We start from the raw sequence: 20571 nt of genomic DNA on the forward strand, positions 1-20571 counted from the left end.
CTCCTCAATCTCTTGTCTTTTCTCCTCTTTCTTCTTTCTTGCTCTACCATTTAAGTCCATTAGTATGCCCCTTATAACCGCCTTATAAGCATCCCAAACTTTATTGGTTGGTACTTCTTTATTCACATTATATTGTATAAAAAACTTTGTCTCTCTTCTCAATATTTCCATATTCTCTCTTTCCTGTAACAAGTCCTCATTTATTCTCCATGCTTTCCTCTTTCTCCTTTTTCCTAGTTTCCACATAATTGGGTTGTGATCTGAGCCTACCATCGGCATTATTTCTACCTCCTTAGTCCATAACGCTAAGTCTTTTGAGGCCCAGATCATGTCAATTCTTGATAATGTAGAGTGCCTTGCAGAATAAAAAGTAAACTGTCTACTTTTAGGATATTCTCTCCTCCATACATCTTCGAGAGTCTCTTGTTGAGTCAACTCAAAAAAGAGCTTTGGCAATAGTCCTCTTTTCTTTTGTGCCGTTGTAGTCTTTTTATCTAGTTCCAAGTCTGTCACTCCATTGAAGTCTCCAGCAAGAATTATCTGGTCATATGAAAGGTCATCTAAATGCTTCCTCAAATCCTCAAAGAAGCTTTCTTTTGCACCGTTAGGTGCATAAAGTCCGACTACCAACACTCTCTTTAAATTCCAAATACATTCCACTGCTACAAATCTGGCTTCCACATCTCTCATAACAAATTTTGGCTGTAGCTCCTCTTTTATGTACAACACCACTCCTCTTTTTTTCTTGTTGGAGGCCGCTACAAATTCTTTGCCCAATTTTCCAGATTTTAAATATTTTACATCCTGCTTTCTAATATGGGTCTCTTGCAAACAAACAATATCACATTTTTGTTTTAGTAGCCAGTGAAAAATATTTTTCCTCTTATTCGGTGAGTTTAGTCCATTTACATTCCAAGATATTACTTTACATTCCATGCTCATAATCTTGTTGGTAAGTCTTTTTCATTGTCCTTAATAAATCGCTCCATCTCTCGCTCAGATCTGATACGTTTTTTGACCCCTCCAAACTCAAAGGACACTCCTTCTGGTAACTCCCATCTGTACCTGATTTTCATGTCCTTCAAGATCTGAATTAGCACTTTATATTTTTTCCGGTCCAATAACACTGACCTAGGTAGTTCCTTCATTATAATGATCGTCTTGCCATCAATCTCCAATGGATCTTGAAACTGTTTTGTCACAATCTTCTCTTTCATATTTCGTGTCGTAAACTGCACAATCACATCTCTTGGTAGTTTCCTCTGGGTTGCAATTCTCGAGTTCACACGATATGCCACATCTAGGATAGCCACAACTTCCTCCTCCTCCTTCCCCAGGTATTCAGCTAACACCTCAGTCATCTGTTCTTGCGCTGACTTTCCTTCCACTTCTGGCAAGCCACGAAAACGTAGCTGCTTCTCCATGTGTTTAGTTTCTGCAACTGACATTCTCCCCTTCACCAGTCTCATCTCTGTTTGTTGCGTGTCTGCTAAATTCTCCATCGCGTCTTCTACTGTTTTAACTCTCTGCTGCGTTCCTTGTAGTTCACTTTGTATTGTTTCCATACCTTTTTTCACTTCTGACAGCTCCGATTTTACTGTCTGTGTAACCTCTTTAACCTCTTTAATCAGTTCCAGTTTCGTGTCTTTAAGTTCTTTAATCACATCTAAAAGTTTTTTATCCAGGTTTTCTATTGCCGATTGCCACTCTTTTTTTGACATCGTGGGGCTTGCTTTAGCTCGCTCCCACGAGTCCGCTCTCTTCCTTAACTCCGTGGCGTAAAATTTAAAGTCTTTTTATTTTAAATGTCCCGGTCTTCTTGCAAAAATTAAATTTTAAAGAGTCCAAAATGTCGGGCGTCTTTTCTCTATGGTTTCTCTATAATTTTGTAATCCAAGATGGCCTACTTCCTTTTCCGCTGAAGCCGCGACCCTTCCCCTTTCAAAGATGGTGATTCCCTTCTTCCTGCCCTCCTGCAAGGGCCGCTTCTCTCCAGCCACTCTATTGTTATTACGCACTTCCTGTCTCCCGTCTTCCCACAGCAGATCTCGCGATGGTGTCTTTTTCTCACAGCTCCAAAGCCACAGGTATTCAAAACAATAGTCCGTTTTCTTTAATAACTTCTTTAAACTTAGTCTCTTTTCAGATACAACTCCTGCCGAGTCTTCCCCTCCTTTTCACTAGTCTGTTGCAGTTTAAAAATCTACTTTTTTTCCTCTCTGTTTTTGTCAATCTGTCCCGTATCGGAAGATAATGATCTTTACCTTCTCTTCACTTTTCTCGGGTTGTAATCGCTGTTTCGATTTTAAGTTCTCCTCTCAGCTTCTTCCCCCAATCGAAGCTTGGGTATGTAGGTCTTATGCCAGCCGAATTGGCCCCAAAACTGCCGCAGAGATTGTAGCCGACCCGTCGCAAGGTGGGACCTCAAGGATCGAGAGGGGACCCGTTGTGTAGAGCCCCCCCTCGTCCGAGATCTAACTCACCCTAGGGTCTTGAGCGTTCTTTGCCTGCTCTCCGCCTGAGAGCAGTCGGCCGCGGGCTATTTTCACCCCGCCGGCCGGTTAAAACGGCAGTCCGGTCAGCTCCGCAAGTGGAGCTGCGTTAGACCTCCATGGATCCCAAACCGGAAGTCCGAGAACTGTGGTTCTCGATAGCTTATGCTACAATAAAGTTGGTTAGTCTTAAAGGTGCTACTAGACCAGGGCATCATAGCCTTGTCCCCCTCAGCTGGGCACAGATACGAACCCGCGCATTTCAGGCTGTGTGTCCACATGGGGTTCACATTGGCATGGTGGGACTTAGGCAGCTGAAACGGATTTCCACCGTTACTTGGGTCTACTCTTGGCTTGCAAATTATATAGCACGTGAGTGGCTTGGTGAAGTTGAATGTCGTTGTATTTCTCTTGGTCACTAATCATCTTTTGTTGGTTTCTTCCTAGTTCTGCACAGTGACTGTTCTGTAAAAGATGCACTATTACCGGTATGCTTCCGCTGAAGTCAGCTGTTGGTACAAATACCTACTCTTCAGTTACAATATAGTCTTTTGGGTAAGTACGGTCAGCCATGTTGTGGTACGCAACTTGGTGGTGGTAACTTAAACGGACGGTTGGTTCTGTTGAAATGAAAGGGATTCGTTTATAAGTAAGCAGCGAGGTAGGTGTGCAAGCACAGTGACATCTCAAATCAAGAAATACCGTGTTGACAGATTCCCTTTTCTCTTCATCTTCCTTCCCTTCCCCTGATTGCTGGTTTCAGACCTGAAAATCCAAGAAGCCACCGATAGCTAGTACGGTGCTTTCTGGTCTGGCACATAGAAATGTAGCTGAGGAAACTTTCCCCAGATTTCCAGGCTTGGGAAGGTTTAGTTTGCTTAATTTCTTCTTGTCAGAATAGGGCCAGAAAGTAGAAACTTGAGTGTCAAACAGGTGGCCATGGTGGCCCTGATTCGGGAATCCCAAATCAAAGCTTCCACGAAGCATTCGGGTTGCTTCAGGAAGCTCTGGGGCAACTTTAAAGGACCCCTTCCTGCCGCTTGCAAGCTGTCAGGGCCCTTTAAAGTATCAGCTGTCAGGCGGCGGGGGGATCCCCCCCCTCCGCTGCCTGCCGGCAGATAGCTTGAAGGGACCTGCTGCTTGCAAGTGACAGGGCCCTTTAAACAACCCAGCCCCCAGCCCCTCACCCCCCCCAGCCCCCCACTTACCTTCCTTCTGATGCTGGGGTGATGGTGGCCTCCTCCACTGCCGTGCAGGCCCGCACGGCAGAGGAGGAGGCGGAAAGGGGCCATTTCCGCCCCTCAAATGGCAGCTGTGGCTGCCATTTGAGGGGCAGAAAGGGCATTTTCGGCCTTCTCCGCTGTCCTGTGGGCCTGCAGGGCAGCAGAGGAAGCCAAAAAGGGCCCTCCCGCCCCTCAAATGGCAGCTGCAGGAGGGCCCTTTTCTGCCTCCTCCGCTGCCCTGCGGGCCCGTGCAGCTGCCATTTTAAGGGTGGAAATGGCATTTTTTGCCTTCTCTGCTGCGTGGGCCTGCAGGACAGCAGAGGAGACCTCCACCACCCCATAAGTGTGGGACTGGGGTAGAGGGGTGGGGGGCTGTGGCTATAGAGGTGGGGGGTTGGACTGTTTAAAGGGCCCTGCCACTTAAACCAGCAGGGGCGGTGAGGGGTGGGGGTGCTGGGAGAAAACCCAGCCCCCTGAATCACTTTGGAATGCTCCGAATCTTTACGGCGCATTCCGAAGAGATTCAAATACTCAAATCGTAAGTGGCTTGCCACTTCGGGTTTTGGGTGTTTCCGAATGTTTTTCTGCTTCTGGTAAACTCGAAGCAGGAAACTCCGATATTTTCGGGGTGCATACCCCTGGTAGATAGATGAATGAGTTGAACTTTACCAGCGCAATGGTAGAGCAACTGTTCTGCATGTGAAGTGTCTGGGGTTCCATTCTGTGTATTTCTAGTAACAAGATCACGTAGGAGATGATGTGAAAAACCTCTGTGTGAGGGCTGCTGCCAGTTAGAGTAGCCAGTACAGATGGTGATAGCTATAACCTAGTTGGAATTGGGTGTGTGACCACAGCATTTAGAACCAACAAGGACACACATGTCCTGTCCCCCCTTTAAGGCTCTGATAGTTGCAGCATAAATGGGGATCAGAAAGTGTGTGAGAGATTTATGAGTAGAAATTGAACAACTAGTTCAATAAAATAGAGTGCCAATAAGGTATTTCCAGAAATTCTTTAACACCAGTGCTCTTAGTTCTTACTTGGTATCTATTCATCCTCAAGCTGTGCGAAAATTGACATAAAGCTCTTGGAGTTCCAAGTAGAACTCCAAGGGCTTATGACTTTAGAATTGGTTATTTGATGTGCGTCAGGGTCTCATTTCTGTTGCCCTTTGCCTATATAATAAGAGATCTGGATGTTCCCTTCCCAGTAACTGTCTTTTGTTTGCAGCAACAACATGTTTTGGCTTGAGTCCAGTAACATTCAGACAAAACTTCTGAACAAAGTTTGCCTGACTGTGTTTGTGTGTGTGCACGCACGCATGTGTAAGAGAGCTTCATTTGCATGCTTGTTCATTGCATTCACACCCTTCCTTTTTGTCAAGATGTGCAAGTGCATTTTACAGTTTAAGATTTGGCAAAACAATAAACAGTAAACATTGTCTTGATTTTTCAGGATTTTCTTTTTATTTATTTGCAAAATGTATACCCCGCCCTTCTGCCTTCCTTAGGGCCACCAAGGTGGCTAACAAACTTAATTAAACTTAATTTAAAATACACTGTAAAAACCAAGCATCATTCAAACAATTAAACCAAGCTAAAAGACACATTCTCTCTCTTTCTACCCCTCCTCCTCCAATAAAAGCAACAATTTAAAACCGGGCATGATGGAGGAATCGCTGAGGGAATGCCAAATAAAACAAAAAAAGTCTTCATCTGCGGGCAGAAGATGGCAACAAAAGGGGACAGGCAGGTCTCTCCAGAGAGAGAGAGAGTGCCAGAGTTTTGGCACCGCGAACAAGAAAGCTGTTGCCCAGGTTGTCACCCACTGAGTCTCAGAAGCCGGGACTTCCTAAGCAGGGCCTTCCTCGGAAAATGTCCGTAGCAGTTGGGAATGGTCCTAAGGGAGTTGATGGCCTGGAGATCGCTGGCCTGGATTTTGTAATTTCACCTCAAGGCATGTAGCTCTAGGGAGGGTGGAAGGGAGACACTCTTTGCTGGTTTCTCTAAGGCCTTTGGTGGACCCTTCCGGAGCTGATGGAGTGAGCTACTTAGTTATATGGAAAGAAAAATGCACAAGAGCAGAACTTCTTTCTCCTTGTATTTGAGGAATGGGAGGTAAGAGTCCAAAACTTTTGGGGGGAAAGATGCAGCAGAAATACTGACTTTTGTATCGTGTTTATACTGCAATTCTTAAAGAGCCACCCTAAGAAAAATTATACCTTTCAAAATCCATTGAAGTCAGCGAGCTTAGAAGGGCACTGTGAGTGTGTTCAAAGCAAATCACATAAACGAAGCGATCCTGTTGCATTTATTGCTCCATATATTGGAGAGACGAGGGGAGGGAGGACTGAATCCACAACAATTAACTGGCTTCCTTTAACGCAGTCTCGTGAGTTTGTTGTATCTGAAGACAACCACGGATATTTATGGCTCTTATTCATAGGCCCACTTTACACAGTGGTAGAGGCATCCCTAAATGTATGCCAGGCAGAGAGCTGTAGCCAGTTGTTGAACTCTGTTGAGAGGCTAGTTTACAGAAACTTCTTTTTCACAGTTGTCTTCAAGTGGGCAAATGTACATATGAAAATGATATATGTGAAGAGGCCTGTAGCTACTTAGCATCCTGGCTCAGAAGAGCTGCTTCTTGAGCACTCCCTCTGGTACTAGAGGGAGTAGATATCCTTCGTGACTAGCAGCCATTAATAGCCTTGTCCTCCCATGAACTTTTTCACTTGCCTTTTAAAGCCTTCCAAGTTGGCAGCCATTACCACATCCTGTGGCAGCGAGTTCCACAGTTTAACTGTGTGCTGATGAAGAGGTACTTCCGTTTGTCTATCCTGAATCTCCCACCCTCCAGCTTTAGTGGACGACCCCAGATTCTAGTACTGTGGGAGAAAAGCTTGGCCATTTTCACACGTCTTACCAGCTGCGCAAAATTGTGCAAAACTCCTGGAACGATGGCACCTTCCTGGCGCGATTTCCTGTCATGACTCGGGTTTGTGGCACGATTTGTGCCACAAAGTGAAGTCATGATGGGAAATCGAGCCAGGAAGACGCTGTTGTTCTGGGAGTTCTGCGCAATTTTGCGTGGCTAATAAGACATGTGAAAACAGCCCCTTCTCCCTCTGAGGTGGAAGACATCTTGATGGGTGACTCCCACCCTCTAGTCAGGGAGGCAGGAACAAGTTTTCTACTTCCTGTCTTCCTAGAGGGAGTCACCCCTTCTTTCAGTTTCATTCCTGCCTCAACAGGGAGAGCAGCTTCATCCGTGCGCTGCCGTGCCTTTCTACTGTTTTTCTTCCTTTCCTTCACTTCTCCTTTTCAGAACCTGATTCTTGCCTTGTTTCTTTCTACTCTACCTACTTGCTATTCTCTTTCTCCCTGTGCACCTGCTAGAAGGCTTGCAGGGGAAGCTTTCTCCTTCCTTCCTTCCTTCGGCTGTGGCAGCCATTTCATGGCAAGACAGAATCATGGACCAGCAGAACATGCTCTTCCATCACAATAGGATTCCTCTCCGAAGGCCCCCTCACCGCTGCTTCCCCTGGCAACAACCCCAGAGACAGTGGGGCAAACCGCGAGGAAGCCGCAGCTGCGGCCACTCATATCGCAAAGAGACCGGTAGCGCAAAAGGCAAAGGAAACATGGCAGCCATTTCTTGCCTCGCAAATGAGGGCAACATTACCAACCAGCTGGGAGGCTGCTATGGAGTGGATCCCCCCCCCAGATCCCTTTTTAAAAATGGATGTTACGTTGGCCACTCTCCAGGCCTCTGGTACAGAGGCTGATCTTAGGGAGATGTTGAAAAGATCGACGCTTTTGTGTTGGGTTCTTTAAGAACTCTGAGATGGACACCATCTAGTCATGGTGATTTGTTAGTTTGCAGTTTGACTATAAGTTCTAGACCTTCCTCTCTTGTCCCCACTATTTGCCCCGACTCCTCATCCTCCCCTCTTGCAAACATCAGTTCAGGGACAGATGCCTGCCCCTTCAGATCTTCACCAGTGAAGACAGATGAGAATTCATTTAGCTTCTCAGTAATCACCTTATTTCCCCTTAGTACTCCTTTAATTTGTTATCCAGTGGTCCAGTGTCATCCAGTGGTCATCCAGCTAAACCACTTCCCTTGCCATTTTTCTCCTCTTGATGTATTTAAAGAATTATTTGTTGCTGATCTTGATGCGTTTAGCAACAGGTTCCTTAGAATCCTGTTTTTGCATCCCTAATTGTCGGCTTGCATTTTCCTCGCGCAAGTTTGTGTTTGTTTTTGTTTGCCGCATCCAGGCAAGCCTTCCAGTTTCTGAAGGAAGCCTTTTTCTGTCTCACAGCTTCCTTCACCCTGCTTGTTAGTGATGGTGATCAACTTCCTGGGCTTTGTACTTCCTTTCCTGGCCTGTAGCATACATTCCAGCTGACCGACGAGTATTGAGGGTTTGCTCCCCCTCCCCCTCAAGCCTCTTTGAGAGATTTGACCCTCTGGATTATCGCTTTCAACCTCCTTTTTACCAGATCCCTCATTTTAGAGAGGTTTTCTCTTTTGAAGTCAAATAGGACCATATTGGAGTTCCCTGGTGCTTTCCAACAATTCGATTTGATGGTTACTTTGGTCGTTGTTAACAATTGATTAAATCACATCCTCGTCTCTCATTAGGTCCTGGGTACCTCTCTTTTTTTTAAAAAAATTTTTTTATTGGGTTAGAACATTAATATTTTTACATTACATTACATTCAATTTTCCCCTAATTTTTCGTTTCTAACCCCCTCCCTTTCCCCCCCTTTTGTTGACTTCCAACAGCTTTCCCACCCTCTGTCCCTTTTCCCTTACTTCTATTAACTTCCTCTGTCTAAAACAAATATATATTCTCCATTATATTAAGCAGTACATCTTTAACTCTTTTGCTTATTATACATCCAAACTATACTTCTTTAGATAAACAATTTATCCCATTTTCCAGTTTTGAATATTTCTATATATCATAAACCATAAAAATTTCCCACATTTAAATCAAACAATTTGATTTGTCCTCTATATATTAATCATTTCTTCTTAGTCAGTCGTTTTAACTCTTCTATACATTCAGTTTGGTGCATATAAGTCTTATCAAGTAAAAAAAAAAAAATTATTGTTAATTACTCAATCCTCATGTTTAAACCATTAATTATTCTCTATCAATATTCTATCAATTAACCTTTACATATCTATATATATCTCAATCAATTAATTAATCTAACTGCTTATAATTTCACATTTCTCTTCCTCCCCCGGTAAAGTCACCCCTCTCTTTTATGCTTTTATTGTACTTCAGTAGTTCTCAAACTGCCACAGTTTTCCTCCCACCTCCCACTTCTTCTCCAGATATTGTTTCAGCTTCTCCCAGTCTGTGTTAAACTGCCCTGAGTCCAGATCTCTCAGTTTTCTTGTCATCTTATCCATTTCAGCCATATACAGCAATTTGTAGATCCAATCTTCAATAGTTGGCACTTCTTGTACTTTCCATTTCTGCGCATACAAAAGTCTAGCTGCTGCAGTCATATAAAATATCAACGTCCTATGATGGGCTGGAATTCCCTCCATTCCCAAGTTTAGCAGCAGGAGTTCTGGGTTCTTATTTATTTGAAACTGTAAAATTTCACTCATTTCTCTTATTATTTCCCCCCAGAACTGCCTAGCTACCTCACACGACCACCACATATGGTAGAGGGAGCCCTCATGCTTCCTACATTTCCAGCATTTATTAGAAGTGTTCAAGTTCCCTAGCGCAATCTTCTTTGGTGTCATGTACCAACGATAAATCATTTTGAAAATGTTCTCTTTAATATTAATACATGTCGTTATCTTCATTGTAGTTTTCCACAAGTATTCCCATGCCTCCATTGTTATTTCTTTGTTGAAATTTATAGCCCATTTCACCATCTGTGTTTTAACTATCTCATCCTCAGTGTACCATTTCAACAGTACTTGGTATACCTTGGATATTCTTTTCTTGTCTTCTTTAAGAAGGGTCTGCTCTAGTTCCGAGTTCTCTGTTCGTATGCCCCCTTTTGCAGAGTCCGAATTGTATAAGTCTCTTATCTGTCTGTACTGGAACCAATCATAGTTAGGTGATAGTTCCTCCTGCGTCTTTATTCTAAGTTTAGATACTTCAGTTTTAGTTATTTCTTTGTACGTTAAACATTGTTGTTCATTATCAACAGCTCTCGGATCTATCACCTCATATGGAACCACCCACAAGGGGGTTCCTTCTTGTAGGTAAATTCTGTACTTCTTCCAGATTGTATATAAACTTCTCCTTACAAAATGATGCAGGAACATCGAGTTGACCTTTACTTTGTCATGCCATAGGTATGCGTGCCATCCAAAAAATTTTTTATATCCCTCTAGGGCTAGTAGTTTCTTATTCTTTAATGTCATCCACTCTTTTAACCAAACTAGGCAGATTGCATCATGATAAAGTCTCAGGTTGGGCAGTTGCATTCCGCCTCTTTCCTTTGCATCTTGTAGAACTTTTACTTTCACTCGAGGCTTCTTGCCTGCCCAAACAAAATCTGATATTTTCCTCTGCCATTTTTCAAATTGTTTAGAGTCTCTGATGATTGGTATTGTCTGTAGCAAAAACATTACTCTTGGTAACACATTCATCTTAACTGCTGCAATCCTGCCCAAGGTCCTGGGTACCTCTCTTATTAGGTCTGGTTGGTTCCACGATCAGCTGTTCTAAGGCACAGTCATTTAAGGCATTTACAAGTTTTATCTCTTTGTCATGACTGGAAAAACGCATTTATCTAGTCAATGCAAGGGTAGTTACTAGTTCTCCATTGTTATAATTCCCTCTCCTTTGAACGACTCCCTGATTTCATCCTTCATCTCAAAGTCACCACAACTGTTTTGGTTGGGGAGGCAAAGCGCACGTCCCCAGTACTAAATTACTTGGAAGGCCCAATATTTTCACCTACAGTCAATCTGCAGAGGAGCCCACCCCTTTTAAGGTTTCTAGCTTGTTACATTACGCCCTCCTCAACGTACGTAGCAACACCCTCTCTAGTATTCTCGTCCTTGTCATTCCTGAGCATTTGTATCTAGGGATGAGTGTTTGTATCCAGGGATGAGTGATTTTCTCCTTTCCTCCAGGTTTCTGTTATGATCACTTTATCTATGTTTTCCCTTAAAACCAAGCACTCCAACTCCCCCATGTTAACTGCATGTGTGCTATGCATTTTATTTATTTGGAGCATTAATATTGCACTTTGTTAGCGTTTGACTTTCTTCACCACCCACCCACCGCCCAAAACCCTTACATGAAGCTGTTTTGGACAGGATAGAGCAAGAGCCTCCAGTCTTGTGGAAACACTGGCCATTTTTATATCAAGCACCACAACAAAGTGGCTGCCGTGAGGGGCTGGGTCCAATCACATCACATTGGGCTGTTCTGCAGCAGTGCCAGCTCTTCCAAAGTAGGTTCTCCCTGCAGATACTGATGAAGTGCCTCACGAGGCACCTCCTACTCCAGAGAAGCGGGGAAAAGTCAGGGGTGGTTCTTAGCTTTAGGGAAGAAATGCTTCGGCGGGAAATTAAGGGGCACCAGGAAAACACATCATGGACACCATGGTGTCCACAGGTACCATGTTAAGAACATAAGAACATAAGCAAAGCCATGTTGGATCAGGCCAGTGGCCCATCCAGTCCAACATTCTGTCACACACAGTGGCTAGAAATCCAGTGCCATCTAAAGGACTGTCAGTGAGGCCAGGACACCAGAAGCCCTCCCACTGCCTTCCTTCCAGCAACAAGACAACAGAGCACCACCTCCCCACAAAGAGAATACCATCTATCTCCTGTGGCTAATAGCCACTGATGGACCTCTGCTCCATATATTTGTCCAGTCCCCTCTTGAAGCTGGCAATGCTTGTAGCTGCCACCACCTCCTGTGGCAACGAATTCCATGTGTTTGTCACCCTTTGTGTAAAGTAGTATTTTCTTCTATCTGTTCTAACCCGACTGCTCAATAATTTCATAGAGTGCCCACGAGTTCTTGTATTGTGAGAAAGGGAGAAAAACACATCTTTCTCGACCTTCTCTAACCCGTGCATTATCTTGTAAACCTCTATCATGTCTCCCCTCAGTCGTCTTTTCTCCAGGCTAAAGAGCCCCAAGCGCCTCAATCTTTCCTCATAGGGAAAGTGTTCCAACCCTTTAATCATTTTAGTTGCCCTTCTCTGTACTTTTTCCAGTGCTATGATATCTTTTTTAAGGTGTGGCGACCAGAACTGTACACAGTACTCCAAATGAGGCCTCACCATCGATTTATACAGAGGCATTATGATACCGGCTGATTTGTTTTCAATCCCTTTCCTAATAACCCCTAGCATAGCATTAGCTTTTTTTATGGCAGTCGCACACTGTGCTGACGTTTTTAGTGAGTTATCTATCATGACTCCAAGATCTCTCTCTTGGTCAGTCTCCGCCAGTTCAGACCCCATCAACTTGTATTTATATTTTGGATTTTTGGTTCCAATGTGCATTACTTTGCACTTGGCTACATTGAACCTCATTTGCCACATGGATGCCCACTCTTCTAGCCTCGACAGATCCCTTTGGAGTGCCTCACAATCCTCTCTGGCTTTCACCACCCTGAACAATTTCGTGTCATCTGCAAATTTAGCCACTTCACTGCTTAATCCCAATTCCAAATCATTAATAAACAAGTTAAAAAGCATTGGACCCAATACCGACCCCTGTGGCACCCCACTGCTCACCACCCTCCACTGTGAGAAGTGCCCGTTTATACTCACTCTCTGTTTCCTATTAATTAGCCAGTTTTCAATCCACAAGAGGACTTGGCCCTTTATCCCATAGCTACTGAGCTTACTTAGGAGCCTTTGATGAGGAACTTTGTCAAAAGCTTTCTGGAAGTCAAGATAAACAATATCTATCGGGTCTCCCTTGTCCACTTGTTTGTTCACTCCCTCAAAGAACTCTAACAGATTGGTGAGACAAGATCTTCCCTTACAGAACCCATGCTGAGTTTTCCTCATCAGCTTTTGGTCATCAATGTGCCCACTAATTTTATTTTTGATAATAGTTTCCACCAACTTACCCGGTATTGACGTCAGGCTGACTGGCCTGTAATTTCCCGGATCTCCCCTGGAACCTTTTTTAAAGATGGGGACAACATTAGCTACCTTCCAGTCCTCAGGAACAGATGCAGAGTTTAATGACAGATTACATATTTTTGTGAGGAGATCTACAAGTTCACACTTGAGTTCTTTCAGAACTCTTGGATGTATGCCATCTGGACCCGGTGATTTATCAGTTTTTAAATTATCTAGCAGTCGCATAACCTCCTCTCTCGTCACCTCAATGTGACTCAGGTCTTTCAAAACCCCTCCCAAAGTCAGTGCTTCCGGAGTGGGCATGCACTTCTTATCTTCCACAGTGAAGACAGAAGCAAAGAACGCATTCAGCTTCTCGGCCATTTCCCTATCACCCTTTAGTAATCCTTTTACGCCTTGGTCATCCAAGGGCCCCACTGCCTCCCTAGCTGGTTTCCTACTTCTAATATATTTAAAGAATTGTTTATTGTTTTTCTTTATGTTCTTTGCAATATGCTCCTCATATTCCCTTTTTGCCTGTCTGATCACAGACTTGCACTTTTTTTGCCACAGCTTATGCTCCTTTTTATCAACCTCACTCCGACTAGTTTTCCACTGCCTAAAAGAATCCTTTTTACCTTTTACAGCTTCTATTACATTGCTTGTTAACCATGCTGGCCTTTTCCTAAACCTATTTGTGCCTTTCCTAACCAGCGGTATATATTTAATTTGAGCTTCCAGGATTGTAGTTTTAAATAGTCTCCAAGATTCCCCAAGTGTTTTGACCTTTTTTACTTTCCCTTTCAGTTTCTTCTTCACGTACCCCCTCATCTCAGAAAAGTTACCCCTTTTGAAGTTAAACATGGCTGTGTTGGTCTTATTTGGCAATTTCCTATTTATACATATGTTGTACTCAATAACATTATGGTCACTGTTCCCAAGTGGTGCAATCACATTTACATCTCTCACCAGGTCTTCAGCATTACTGAGGACCAAATCCAGGATCACCTCTCCCCTAGTAGGTTCTGTAACCATCTGTTCCATAGCACAGTCATTGAGACAGTCTAGAAACTCACTTTCTCTCCCCCGATTCGAACACCCATTGGCCCAGTCAATGTGTGGGTAGTTAAAATCACCCATTACAACACAGTTTTTTTGTTTAGCAGCCATCTTTAATCCTGTCATCATTTTATAATCCTCCTCTATTTTCTGATCTGGAGGGCGATAACAAACTCCCACAGTTAAGTTTCCATTTGGGCCCGTAATTTCAACCCATAGCATTTCCAGAAGCGAATCTAATTCAGTTACCTTCTCAATCTTACTGGAATGTATACCTTCTCTGACATATAGAGCCACCCCACCACCAACCCTTCCCTCCCTATCCTTCCGATATAATTTATATCCAGGAATCACCGTGTCCCACTGATTTTCCTCATCCCACCAAGTTTCTGATATGCCCACAATGTCTATGGATTCGCCCAACACTAAACATTCCAGCTCCCCAATTTTACCTCGGACACTCTAGCATTTGTATATAAACACCTGTAACTTCCCCGGCACACTTTGCCTCGAGACGTAGTTAGGTCATCTGCACTGTTTGTCTCCATCTCAGTTGACAACTCTAATCTATCTCCCTGTAGAAGTGTTATACCTAGCCCTTCATCTCTCTGAGATGAACCATCCTGAACCAGAGACACTTTATCTCTTGTCGGCTTTCCCCTAGCATTTAGTTTAAAAACTGCTCTGCCACCTTTTTGATTTTAAGTGCCAGCAGCCGGGTTCCTTCTCGGGACAAGTGGAGACCGTCTCTCTTGTACAGCTCCCGCTTGTCCCAAAAAGAATCCCAGTGCCTAACAAACTTGAACCCTTCCTCCCTACACCATCGTCTCATCCACGCATTGAGACTCCTGATCTGCGTTTGTCTCTCTGGCCCTGCGCGTGGAACAGGTAGCACTTCTGAGAAGGCTACCTTGGAGGTCCTGGCCTTGAGTCTCCTGCCTAACAGCCTAAATTTTTGTTCCAAGACCTCACGACTGCATTTCCCAACATCGTTGGTTCCAACATGGACCACGACCGCTGACTCTTCCCCAGCACTATCTACCAGCCTATCTATAACACGCGTAATGTCCGCTACCTTCGCACCAGGCAGGCAAGTCACCATACGGTCAGAACGCGGTTGTGCCACCCAGCTATCTACTTGTCTAAGGATCGAATCACCAACTACCCAGAGCCTCCCTCCCGCCCCACCCAGGGATGGTTCCTTGATGCGAAAGGAAACCTGCTCACCAACTGAAGAAGAGGTCCCTTCTGAGGGCATGTTCCCCTTATCCTCAGTACGGTGCCCTGATTCCACAAGATCCTCATTCTCCTTGACAACAAGAACGCTGCCATTTTTAGAGTGGGACACATCTATCCTGTCCCTGAGAATCTTGTCCTCGTGCCTATCTAACTGTCTCCGCTTCTCCAGGTCAGCCACCTTGGCCTCAAGGGTACGTACTCGTTCCCTGAGAACCAGGAGCTCCTTGCAGCGAGCACACATCCAGGACTTCTGACCAGAAGGCAGATAGTCATACATGTGACACTCAGTGCAATACACTGGAAAGCCCCCAACCCCCTGCTGGCATTCTGACTTCATTATTCTGTTTTAGGAATAACACACTAAGAGGAAAGAAAACAGCTATGATCCCCCGGCTAAGAGCCACAGGCCAAGAGCCCTTTAGCTCTCGCCCTTCGGCTCGCGCCAAAGGCTCGCGCCCCTGCCCAGCAGTTGCCTTTTCAATGCAAAGGGTCACTTCCTGCTAAGCACAGGAGGTGAGCACAAAGGGGGTGTGTGGCTTGTACTCCAGCAACCCCCAGCAGCCTTACAAACACACTCACCCTCAAACACAATCAAGCCCAAACACACTCAGCCTCAAAACTACACTCAAATCAACACAAAACTACACACAAAAAGCCCCAAAGCTAGAGAGGACCACCCTTAGCTTCTCAGCTTAACCCACCACAGCCAAGAAAGGCAAAAAGCCCTTACCTCCTCTAGCAGCTGCAGACCATGTGCTCCTGAGCCCAGGTGACTCTGCTCTTGTTTGGGCCAACCAGGGCTTTTTTTCAGGGGGAAGGGAGTTCCGGAACCTCTTGAAAATGGTCACATGGCTGGTGGCCCCGCCCCCTGATCTCCAGACAGAGGGGAGTTGAGATTGCCGGCGCAGAGGGCAATCTCAACTCCCCTCTGTCTGGAGATCAGGGGATGGGGCCACCAGCCATGTGACCATTTTCTCTGAGGGCAACCCACTGAGTTCTTTTCCCAGAAAAAAAGCCCTGGGGCCCACTAATATACAACAACAACAACATTGTGCTCATATACTGCTCTTCCAGACAGATCAGTGCCCACTCAGAGTGGTGAACAATAGAGGGTTGCTGGGAGCCATCAGAGACCTTCAAAAAGGGTTCTCGCTGGGCCTCAAATCAAATAAAAACAAATAGCATGATCTCCCCAACTTCCTGGGTCCCGAGAGAGAACAAGGTTCTCAAAATTTTGTTCTCCTAGTCTCCAACCCCTCTTGCCAGTCCCCTAAAAGAGGAGGAGGAGAAAGAGAAGGCAAAATCTTTCAGAGCAATCGTTGTTAATCCAAGATCACACATATTCATCCCTTGCTGATCAGCAATTGCTGGAGTGTATCAAAGAGCCATCAGAATCATAGTGAGAAACTTCTAGGTTCCCTCTTCTTTTAGTCCAGTCTGTTTTATGCACTGGATATCAAATCCTCAATGTACAATAAGTACAGAGAAAGCAATGCACAGATGTGAGGGAACTGGCCTCCGGAAATAAAGAACGAACAGTATCTCTGAACTGAAAAAAGTCCAGCCCTTTGGCCAGTTCTTGCAAGTTAGATTTGAAAAGTTACTGTGAACTGATCACACTTTCCACATACAGATAATTTCCTTTTCCCTCTCCAGTTTATTCATTTGTTGTGAGTTGCTCTTCTGGCTTACTGCACATGGACGATGTGTTTTTCTTTTCCTCCTTATCAAAAGTCCCACATTGTCAGCGTTTCCGGCCATTGATCTTCCTGATCTCGTTTCATTGTACACAAGTTACCATTGATGGCAGGGGAGCTTTGGCTTCTGGTCCCAATAAACATGTTCAGTCTTTTAAAGTTCCACAAAATAGTTTGATACTGATTGTTGTGGGGAAAACTGCACCATAGAAAATAGTTTGAATCTTGGTGTATGAGTGTGCAGCCAGTTTGTAAGCTAAAGAAATTGGAAGGTCAAAAAAGCTGCCTGAACCCTAATTAAATGCCTGTCCTTTTGTTTGGGGTCAGCAAGCCTAACCCTCCATCCGTCCATTTCTGGCAGTAGTAAATGTTGCCTTAACTACTACAACACCCTAGTCTGTAATGCCTCCCACAAGTGCCCCAGAGAAGTAAATGGCTGACTTTTTGTCCCACAGCTCTGCTACTGGACAGATCTGCTATTGGCCCTGTTGCTCCCAGGGATGCAGTCAGAAGAACAGGCTGTATTCTCTGAATCCTTCCATCTTCGCTTTGGTGTCTTGATCACTCTAGAGGGTGTTGACGTGGAGTTCTGTGTGCATCTGTGTTATGCATACTCAAATATATTGTACCTCATCCAACCACTCAGAGTCAGGGACGGGGGCTAACTACAGGATTGTCCTCAAGTACAGTACACCCACTACGCCAGTATTGTATAGTGATTAAGAGCAGCAGGACTCTAATCTGGAGAGCCGGGTTTGATTCCCCACTCCTCCACTTGAAGCCAGCTGGGTCACCTTGGGCCAAGCTCTCTCAGAGCTCTCTCAGCCTCACCCTCCTCACAAGGTGATTATTGTGGGGATAATAACAACACACTTTGTAAACTGCTCTGAGTGGGCATTAAGTTGTCCTGAAGGGCGGTATATAAAGTGATGGTTGTTGTTGTTGTTGTTACATCATTTTCAGTTGCTGAAGTGACTGGTAACCTTTAATCTGTCTAGGAGAAAATACAGTTATCACGTTTTTATCTTGCCCTCCCCTCAGGGAGCTCAAATATGTAGTTCTGCCCGTTTCTCATTATATCCTTTTTTTTTTTAACAATTTTTTTTATTTTTTTAAAAAAACCAAACAAATAAACAAACAAAAACAATGTACAGAAGTAAAATAGAACAACAACAAAGTCTTAGTGAACTACATACAATTATATGCATAGATGTGAAATTTGTGAAATGCTTTAGTTTTTATACAGGAATAAGGAAATTAGATAATAAACGTCATGCCAATATAGTTAAAACAAAGACAACTAGCATTTTTTTTTCAATTATTTGATAGTCGTTGCTTCAAATCTGAGTAACAAAAAGTAAATGCTTAGGTGGAGAGTGATTTGTATTGGAAATGAATTCAATGAATGGTAACCATTTTGCAATAAAATCAGTTTCTTTCAAATAGTGTTCATTCTCATTATATCCTGACAACATCCAGCAAGGAGTTTGGGACCGGCCCAGGGTGACCCAGCAAGCTGAGTGGGGTTTTGATCCCATGGTCTTAGAGCCAGGTCTGACAGTCTTGGGGTGCCCTTGAATACTTCTGGGTAGTGAGCTAAATTTGTCTCTCTGTTGACTCCAGCCATTTAGAACCAAGCCTAAACTTGCTTTCAAACCCCTCTTCTGGGCTTTGCTTCTTGGTTTCTCTCCGTCTTCAGCATTTTTAAAATGTATAGGAATTAAGAAACTGGGTTTCTGGGGAATTTGCTCCACCCATGTTTCAAAGAACGTTATCTCCGGGCACCCTCTGCCTGTTTTTGAAACTTAACATCTAAACATTCTTAATCATGGTGGATGGTGAAACATTTAATCAAACAAGCTTAAAATTATCTCTGTTTTATCAGTCCTTTTTTGACCTTGATATAGAAGTGTATTATGGTCTGTAAACAAGGATGATTAAGTAAATGTGTGTGTGTGTGTAGGGTGACTGTGCTCTTGCTACTGAGCCTTTTTTTTAAAAAAAAATCATCCTCCCTACCCCCCCCCCCCGGTTAAAAACGGCTTTGTTCTCTTGGCTGGCTAGAAGGTCTTACAAAGTTTTGATGCCGTGTTCTTGTTTCGGAGTGCAGCCTGGAATCACCTTGCATGGGAGCAGTTATAATTTGTGGTGCCAGAGGAGAAGGCTTGCCCTTTAAATCTGTGATGGATAGTAACTTCTGTCATGTTTGTCATGTTTTTTTTCTTCCCTCTGTGCTTGGTCTGTAACCTCAGGGAAGCACCACACAGAATCCAAGGTCCCAAATGCAGTTGGGATTTTTGCCAAAGCCAGCCACAGTAGTAGTAGATTGATCTGCCATATATCTCTCTGGGCATGGAGAGGCTGCTTTGGATGTCTAGAACCACCATGCTACCCCAAAGTTGTTCACATCTATGTGAACCGGAAAACCAGGCCCCGTAGGGAGATTACCCGTAGGGAGATTGGCAACCCTAGTGAACTTTTAGGGGGAGGTGCATTTGACCTCAGGACACATTCAACTCCCAATAGCAACTGCAGGCTGTTTAGAATGTGGGGTGTGATTACCAATCAGGCAGCATATGCAAATGACCTCTGTGTTCCAACTTTCTCTGGGGGGTGGGTGGGTGGGATGAAGTGTGGAATGTTGTGAGACCCAATCAGCCCGCATATGCAAATGACCTTGAAAGATTGGACCAGTCAGGGAAGAATGTCCAAGCTGGCAGTGGGTGGGAGCACAAACAGCAGCAGCCTGCCAGCCACACAAGCTGTATCCCTTGGGGAAAACACATTGACTCCTTTTGACCCCCTTAGGGGGCGATTTTCTTAAAATCCCTTCTTAGTGGGTCTTTACATCAAGAAAGGAATGTTCTCCCCAAATTTCACAGCTGACCCATCAGGGAGTGGGAGGGTGCGAGCAGGCAGGAACCTTGGAGCCACACAGGAAAGCCAGGCCCCACAGAGAGCTTGGCTACCCTAGAGGGGAAGGCTGGGAGGTGTATTTTTTCCTCAGGACACATTCAATGATTCCCAATAGCAACTGTATACTCTTTAGAATGTTGGGGAGATGACCAATCAAGGTCACATATGCAAATGACCTCAGGGCAGAGTGGCACTGGGGGGGGGGGGGAGCATCCTGCCAGCCATACAAAGAAGCTATATCCCTATGGGAAAACACATTTTACTCCTTTTTACCCCCTTAAGGGGTGAAAATCCCTTCTTAGTGAGCCTCTACACCACAAAAGGAACGTGTTCTCCAATTTCATGTTTCTAGGTCCAGGGGTTTGGGCTGGGCGTTGTTAAGTCAGTCAAGACACTTGTCTTTATATATATAGATTTTATCTGTTTAGTTCGTACTCTGCCGTTCTTCCCAATGGGAACCCAAAGCAGTTTATGTTGTTCTCCTCACCTCCATTTATCCACACAACAATCCTGTGAGGTAGCCTGGGCTGAGTGTGTGTGATTGGTCCAGGGTCACCCAGTGAGCTTCCATGGCAGAGTGAGGATTCGAACTTGGCTCTCCAAGATCCTAGTCTGACATACTAACCACTAAGTCAAGCTAGCTGCAGTGGTGTGTCGTGTCCTCCTGCAGCCCGTATTACTTGAAACTTTTTTCCTTTCTGTATACCTTCAGGTATTTTTCTTGTGAAGATACTTGTTTTCTGTTCCTTTGGCTTGTTGTGCAAAAGTTAACTATGTCGAAATGGCAGCCAGCTGTGTTTATTGTTGGGAGCTCAAAATAAACTCCATCTGGAGAGAGTAAAATCCAAGAGGCGGA

General features: G+C 44.4%; 1 protein-coding gene across 1 annotated transcript in view; it reads left to right on the plus strand.

The window, feature by feature from the left end:
* The window catches only part of TSPAN14 (tetraspanin 14), a 76519-nt gene that overhangs the window by 38959 nt on the left and 16989 nt on the right, over positions 1–20571 (plus strand). Inside the window, exon 2 of the mRNA XM_054983041.1 lies at positions 2940–3047. Coding sequence (XP_054839016.1) covers positions 2967–3047 — 81 coding nt within the window. The 5' untranslated portion in view covers positions 2940–2966. The remainder of the gene's footprint in view (positions 1–2939; positions 3048–20571) is intronic.

Source organism: Eublepharis macularius, chromosome 6, assembly GCF_028583425.1.
Source record: "Eublepharis macularius isolate TG4126 chromosome 6, MPM_Emac_v1.0, whole genome shotgun sequence".
Taxonomy (NCBI): Eukaryota; Metazoa; Chordata; class Lepidosauria; order Squamata; family Eublepharidae; genus Eublepharis; species Eublepharis macularius.